Below are 7,848 nucleotides of genomic sequence, written 5' to 3'. Positions count from 1 at the left end.
GGTGGGAAGAAGGATGACCTACAAGGGTAACAATTCAACACTCAAGTTAGTATATGAGTAAGATGAGTGGGTGAACTTCGAATTTGAATTGTGTACCTGAAAAATGACGCGCTTCTCCTTTATACAGTGAGGCGGTAATAACAACTCACTATTCTTTAGACGTGGAATTTGGGAGTCACTGGATGGATCTAGATCCATATACCTTGCTCTCTAGTCCGAGATAACGCTCATACACTACAAACAGTTTGATGGATTATTATCTTCTCTATACCATGATTGTCGGGTTTTCTGACCGGCCTAGAACAATGACTATTAAATTACCATTTTAAATTATCATTTGTATGTAGATGTATTTCATGTTGAGTTTTTATATATTCCAATACAAATTAATATAGTATTTATAAAAACATATATAAGGGGGAAATTTGTAGTAAATGCATTAAAAAAGTTTTAGAATATCTCATATTTATAAACAAATAAGTTCTTTTAAACAGTCTTATAATTTAAATTAGAGGAAGTGTTTTCTTAATCTATCAAATAAACTATTGTGTCACACTCAATTTAGAAGGAAGTGATCAATTCCTAATACACGGGAAAGTGTGAAACAATGAATCTCGCGAGTCTTGTCCAAATTGTGCATAGACATGAATAGGCACATTTTTTATAAGATAACCCACCATCTAAAAAGTTTCTTTGGAACAGGGATATGATACTTTTCAATAGAAAAAAAGAGATTTACAAATTATTTTCAAAAAAATAAATATATAACAGAATAAAGCAATCCAATTTACTACTCCCTCTGAATTTTGATTCTTTTTTTTTTAATGTAAAAATATAGCACTTGATTCATGTTTGACCCTAAAAAGCTTCAACTGAGACACTTTGTTTTTCTTTCTTGGTCTGTTTACCCTAATAGCTAGAAAGGTGGAGTGGACACCATTATGTCTGTCCTCTGGTGAGCAAAGTATCCCACAGAGATCTTCTCTCCCTTTTTAATTACACCACTTGTCCTTTTCATTCACCACTCTTAACCCTTGTCTATCTTCAAAAGTAAAAGCTGCTGCTATACTACTACTGCTATTTGCACTCTTCTTTTCTTTTTCTTTTCTTTTGCTTTGCCTCCTGTATATCCATCCGTTTTTACCCTGAAACATTTTATTACACACAAATTGAATGAGAAAAATATCAAGGAATTATCCATTTACAAAATGAAATAAAAGAATCACATGATAAGATTTGATTTGGTACAATCAAAATGTGGTTGGTAAATATATATATTTGGAATGATCTGGTAATATTTCCTTGTCTTGTTTTTTTGGACATGTGGCTGGCTACCTGAGTCCGTGACATAACTTTTTGTTTTGTTATTTTCTTCTTAAAAAATTCTGTCTTGTCTTGCCATGTTGTCCCCGTATCATCATTCCCTTGCTAAATTAACAGAGTTCTAAATCCTGCTGACCAATTTCAAATCCTTTTCAACTGCCCCAATTTACTTTATTTAGTCAAAAATTATGAAAAGTTATTTTCATCTATGCAAGGAGATATAGATCATTTTCATCTTGGTTGTTAAAGAGATTGTTAAAGACAGCATAAACCACACAAGGAACCTAATTCAGTCAAATCACCTAAATACCCTCAGCAATACTAGTACCTTTTTGTATAATGTTTATTAAATAGTCAACCACTCCACACACCATAATTAAAACAAAAACAAAAACAAACCGGACACAGCTTTATGACATGAGAAGCACCTTTTCAGGACTACGGAAAAAACTTTGGAGGGTGCCCCGCCATAATCTAATTCTTTATGATCAATATAACATCTTTCAACTTCCCACCTTGCCCTTTCCCCTTTTGAACTAAAAGACCAATATGCCCTTTCCTAATACTACTAACATTGAGTGTCGGTGGCCCGACAATACTAATGTTCCTTCACTCTATCAGACCATGTTCTTTCACTCTATCAGACCACATAGCAACAATTGCCTGCCTAACCATTTTATAATTCTATAATGTACTGATGAGGAGACAAGTTACATAATTTCACGTCCATGAACATGAGTACACAGAAGCTGACAAATTCATTCAATTCAATTCTTTGCTAGTGAATGATTAAAATAAATGCAGTAGCTATTATGATTAACCTGTGTGGAATTTTTCATCTTTTAAAGACATCCACAAGTTAGGGGGTTGATTACAAAAGACAGTGTTTGTGTTGTGTTTATTTACCACTCAGTTAAAGTTTCAATGTGTGTTAGAACCACAAGTTGTTCTGGTGGGTCTGATACTCATAAATGTGTTTGAATGAATTAGAGGTGAAAACAATAGGTGCAATGTGTTCATTTTTCACCCCATCAACAGAATTTCCAGACATATCATAAAAGTTGAATTGTCACCTGATTATTGCATTGAACATATAAATTTAGAATCTAGAAAATGGTACTACTAGTTGAGCATTGTAGGACATGTTAGTGTATTTCTATCAACAAAAATAATATCTGAATAGTGTTTTTCACTGTTTTATCTACTTTTTTAATTTTAATAAAGATGCTTTCACCTTAGTAATTAGTAATTACTAGTAACTCAAAGGGTCCACTAAAAACATTATTTGAAAGGATGTCTGTAAATTATTGAATTTCTGATTAAAAAAAAACAAAACAATAATTAAGTGCTTACCATTTTCTTTAGAGGTTTGGGTATGGGCTTTTCTAGGTGGGTTTTGGAGTAGCTTGTTTGAAAGCAACAGTGGGAGCTATTCTGCAGCTCCTCCTCTGATGCTCTTGAACAAGTTCTCCAGCAAGCCAATCGAGTTTCTGGAAATTACTCTGCTCCCCAATCTTCTTCCCTCCAAACAGAACTGACTCTACATTTTCCTGCTTCAACATTTCCTCTGCTATTCCCATCAGCATTTTAACATTGCCGGGACTTGCATCCGTATCCCCACTAGGTCCACATTGCCCCATACTCGACCCATTTGCCTGTCATGTTCATGTAACAACCGCGCCACTTAGAAGTAAGTACCGAAGATATAGATCAATTCATGCATAATTCAGGCCCAGCATATTAAACTCAAAATCACAATTCCATAGCAATTTATAATGGGATTTTTTTGTTAATTTAGTACACATAACTCAAGTAAAGGAGTATATTATCGAATTCAACTATTCAAGTAGGTGTATAAGGGACCAAATGAAATTCAATTCTACGAAATTATCTCTTCCTAGATCATAAACACAGAAAACAACACATATCCAATTCATTTCTGTGGCAGAGACAGTAAACACCACCACATCTTTCCATGCTATAACTAACTAATTACCAAAACCATGGTCCAACAAAAATAGCAAAAGTTTCCTAAAATCATAACACATTCTTCTGGACCAAAAATAGACAACATTAATTAACATCAAAACACATTCCCAAACAAGTCCAAATCCAGCTATCTCACCCCATACATAGCCTTCAACTTGCTACATACAGACAAGGCAAAAGATATCCCTATGATGCAAGCCCCACACCCCCTTTCTCTCTTGCTGGTATGAAATTGACTCAATTTAATTCCATCTAACTTATATCAATTCAACATCAACCAAAAACTGTAGCAATCAAATAATAATATAGTAAACTGAATTTTAACAGCATTTAATCATGACCTTACCTGAATTCGAACGTAATTAGTACTCCGGCAATGACCGAACGCCATCGCAACAGCCTGATCAACGAGGTCCGCCGAGGCGTCACTCGAAATCCGGGCCATCGGCCTGGCCCAATCCTTAGCCTTCCAGCGAGTCACACGATCAAAATCACATTTGACTTCAACGAGTTGACCCGTTCCAAGCGATAGAACAAGAAGATCCTCCACGCCTCGCACGAACGGAAACTCCTGTTTATTGTGTAGCACGTGCGTGATGGCCGCACCGGTTGGGTTACTCATCGCTAAACCACCATCAACCGCCACGCATTTGGTTTGTCCGTCAATAGACCGCATTTGAACCGGTTCTAATAAACCCGGTTCAGCCGAAGTAGCTCTACACACTTCCCACAAACGAAAATCAAAGCTATCCGTTTCCAAAGCGTCGGCACGTGAGAACAAAAACGGCGCCGTACTTGATAAATCATAACACGGTATCAGAACCGGTTTCAGTGTATCTTTCAACGTTAAACAACGACCGTTCTCCGCCGTAAAAGCTTCTTTAACGGTTTTCTCCATACCGGCAGTCGCCGTTTCAACTGAACTCGAACCGCCACTTCCGAATAGTCTCTTTAAAAATCCGCGGCTGCCGGAGCTTCCGTAGAATTTCTTCCCTTGTTCGGCTAATAACCGCCATGTATCATCCGCGGAGTAAATCGGTCGTTGTTGATCTTTTGTCGCAAACAGCATCGCAGTGAAAATACCTCCAACGCCGGAGCCAGTTGCGACGTCGAAATAATCCGCGATTCTCGCGTTCTGGTCACCTGATTTTTTCTGCAACGCGTTTTCAAGATATGCCAGCGCTTTTCCGGCGAGAATCCCACGCATGCCACCACCGTCGATTGCGAGTATACATATCTTTCCACGCTGATTCTTGAGGGAGGAAACTCCGTCAACGGAAGCAACAGTTGGAGTTTGTTGAGAATCAATACCAGTAGGAGGTATTTGCTTAGGGAACCAGAGCTTTTGTTCATCGTAGCCAAAGAGAAACTTGCTTTCGAGAATAGAGAAAATTTCGTAGCTGAGCTTATCCGTTTCAATGCTAGGTTCTTGCATTTCAAATTGATCACTAGAATCCATTTTCTTTTCAATTTTACTTTCCAAGAAAAGCGATTATTGTGCGTTTGTTTGTTGCATGGGGTTTGTTATATAATCTGGATAGTGGTGAGAAGAGAAGATAAAAAAAAACACCTCGGAACTGACGCCTATAGAAAAAGAAAAGAAACTGATGGAGGGAAAGAAAAGAAAATTAAATTTTTTATTTTATTTAATTTCAAAAAATCATATAAAAAAAAGCATAGAATTGAAGCGAGGAAGATAGAGTTTAGAAATATATAAAGAGCAAAGAGTGAAACAATGAAAAGTTAAGTTTAGTAGAGTTGAACAGTAAAAAACGAGAGGAATGAATGAATGGGAAGTTAGAAAAAGAGAAAGTGAGTCAAAAGGTACCGTTTTGCACTCTAAAATCCCACTCTTATGTGTATGTCTGTTCCTTTTGCCGAAAGTAGCTAAGCTAGGCGTTCTCTATGTATGTAAACATCAAACGCAACCAACCAACAAACAAGCACCGAACAAAACCAGAAAATGCCAAATCACAACAGCTAGATGCACCACCAATCACCATAGTATATACTTTAACTTTTTTTTACTACTATCACCATGATATGATTCACTCATTATTCTGAAAAACAAATGTAAAACAATGGGGAAGGGCTAATATGTAATTTGGCCTTCTGAGTTTAAGGGGGACAAGCTGTGGGGTCCCACAATAGAAACTGTGTTTTTGCGATTAGCTTTGCCAATCACTCACCGACGCTTGTAGAGAGTCAATTTTGCTATTTGTGTCGTAATTCGTTAACGTTCCCATCCTTTGTTAACGTTCCAAATTTGCATTTTCTTCCCTCTAGATAGACTTGCATACTCTACAGCGTAGGGGGCAAGGGACGAGTTATTCTTGGCCAAACACTGCCGTAAATTTTCGTAGGCCGTTTTTTTAGGATAATCGTGCCTAAGTCTTATGGTTTACCATTGAGTTTATTTAATGAAATTGAGTTATTATTATTCAAAGTCTTATAAGATGCATAAAAGTATTAATGTAGTTTAGTTGGTTTTTTTATCTAATAAAGGAGTTTTTTTTATTGAATTCTACAATCTTGACAATTAGTTTGGGTCAATCGAAGGGAAGAACGTTGAACATTTTATTGTTCCGAGCTAAATAAAAATGGAGATAAAATCTCTCTACTGAAATTAATTTTTAGTAGAATTCCAATTCTTCTTTATTTCAAAAATATATAATTAATTTATTAAAATAATGATTATCAGTAAACTCTATCAAGACAAAATTTTACCAGAGACAAATATTCATCCCCGCATTCAACCATCTTTAGAGGAACTATGGAGAACATGTAGTCAAGCAAGAGGATAGCTATGGAAAATCAGCAAGGAGTAAACATCTGAATTTTGTAATAATTTGTTTGAGAGTTGGTTTTTAGGATTTTTGAGAGGAAGATTTTAGAGGATTGTTTTAATATGTATTTAATATTTTTAAAAAGTTTAAAAAATAATATGATTCTATATGTAAATGTATCATATTGTTTTTAAAATTTTAAAAAAATATCTAATACACATCAAAATATAAATGTAGCCTTCCAAAGCTTTCATCTCTAAAAATTAACTCTCCAACGAACTCTAAAGAAAGAAATTTGTTCAAATCGTGAAGGGAATAGAGCACCGCCGTCAAGATACCAGGACTATATTCCTTTGAATACTTTGAGCGAGTGTATCCTACAATAATACATTAATGCCAAATTTAAAGAAGAGCAAGTAGAGACACCAAAACCTATTTGTGAATGTCCTACATTGGATAGATTTTGATGTTGTCGTGTACATTTGAGCAATGTCCACAATATCGATGAATGTGTATAGTTGAACCACACCTTAAAAGACGTAACTAGAAGTGAGGTCACCACAACAAGAACACATCCAAGGAAAAATTAGCAGAGGACGACATCCCGAGGAGAAGAAGTGAGGTTACACATGTTGCCAAAAAAGAAAAACATTCAGACAAAGAAGGAGACAATTATCTACCTGTTGTGTATACGATGACAAAAAGGTCATTCAGGGAGTGGGAAAACTTACCCATTCTTATGTGCATCGAAGAATGTCCTTATAAGTCAGAGGCGATAGCCCCCGAGAAGTAAGCAAATTTTGAGGAAGATGATTATATTGAATAGCTGAACCAAGTCTCGTTCGGTAAAGGAGCACCGAGCACGACCATGATCATCTCTAAAGAATTTCGTCATTCAAAAGGAGCTTCATTTAATTCCATAAAGAGGAAACTGGGGGAAATTATGTTGCAGGAGTAGAAGCCACAAAAAGAGAAAACGAAAAGGGAATGCTCCCTATCTCATTTTATGACAATGATCTTGTTAATGAAGTTCCAAATTCTCATGTTCCTTTGCTTATTAGAGTCGTACTTGCAAACTACGACGTGTAGAGAGTTGTAGTAGATCAAGAGAGCTCTTGCGATATAATGTGTGCTAACTTTTATTTAGAGAGATTGAAGGTATCCCGTGAAAAACTCACCTCGTATAAAGGAAGAGACCTCTAAGAATTTAACAGGTCAACAACTAGACCATATGGATACATATAGTTGATGGTATCAGTAGCAAAAGGAGAAGATCAGAAAATAGTGATAACTAATTCTTAGTGATTGATTGCAAATCAGTGTACAAGTGCATCATCGGATGACCAACACTAGCCACTCTGGGAGTCGTTTCATCGATGATTCACTTGAAAATGAAATATCATGCATGAAAGGAATTATGGCAACAACATAAGAGGATCTAGAAACTTAGAGGGCATGATTTTTAGCATCCATGAAGATCCACCAGGAAACATTTGGTTCCCTGGGGAAATGGTCAACAACGACTTAAGAGAAAAACAAAACCAAAGAATCATGGTAGATAAGGAAGGATAATGGGAAAGAACTTGTACAAACCCTCGTCATGTTAAATGAAGTGTTGAAGAAATTCAAGACAGGAACGAGAGAATCAGGAAGTAAAGACTAGAGATCCCCTAATATTTGCAACCACGTCAGAAATTTTGTTCCATTATCCTTTAAAGAGTTTATTTTCATGTTTTTACAAATTAGAATC

General features: G+C 36.1%; 1 protein-coding gene across 1 annotated transcript; it reads right to left on the bottom strand.

The window, feature by feature from the left end:
* Positions 1-448: 448 nt before the first annotated feature.
* Positions 449-5,337, bottom strand: LOC127092061 (patatin-like protein 6). Its single transcript, XM_051030844.1, has 3 exons — positions 3,659-5,337; positions 2,677-2,978; positions 449-1,145 (listed from the first exon to the last, which is right to left on the bottom strand). The coding sequence occupies exons 1-2, from the start codon at positions 4,769-4,771 to the stop codon at positions 2,709-2,711; spliced, it is 1,383 nt and encodes a 460-aa protein (XP_050886801.1). The 5' UTR covers positions 4,772-5,337; the 3' UTR covers positions 449-1,145; positions 2,677-2,708.
* Positions 5,338-7,848: the final 2,511 nt, after the last annotated feature.

The sequence above is a fragment of the Lathyrus oleraceus genome, chromosome 6, assembly GCF_024323335.1.
Source record: "Lathyrus oleraceus cultivar Zhongwan6 chromosome 6, CAAS_Psat_ZW6_1.0, whole genome shotgun sequence".
NCBI lineage: Eukaryota > Viridiplantae > Streptophyta > Magnoliopsida > Fabales > Fabaceae > Lathyrus > Lathyrus oleraceus.
The sequence above is the reverse complement of the archived record's forward strand: the minus strand, read 5'-3'. Positions and strand labels throughout refer to the sequence as shown.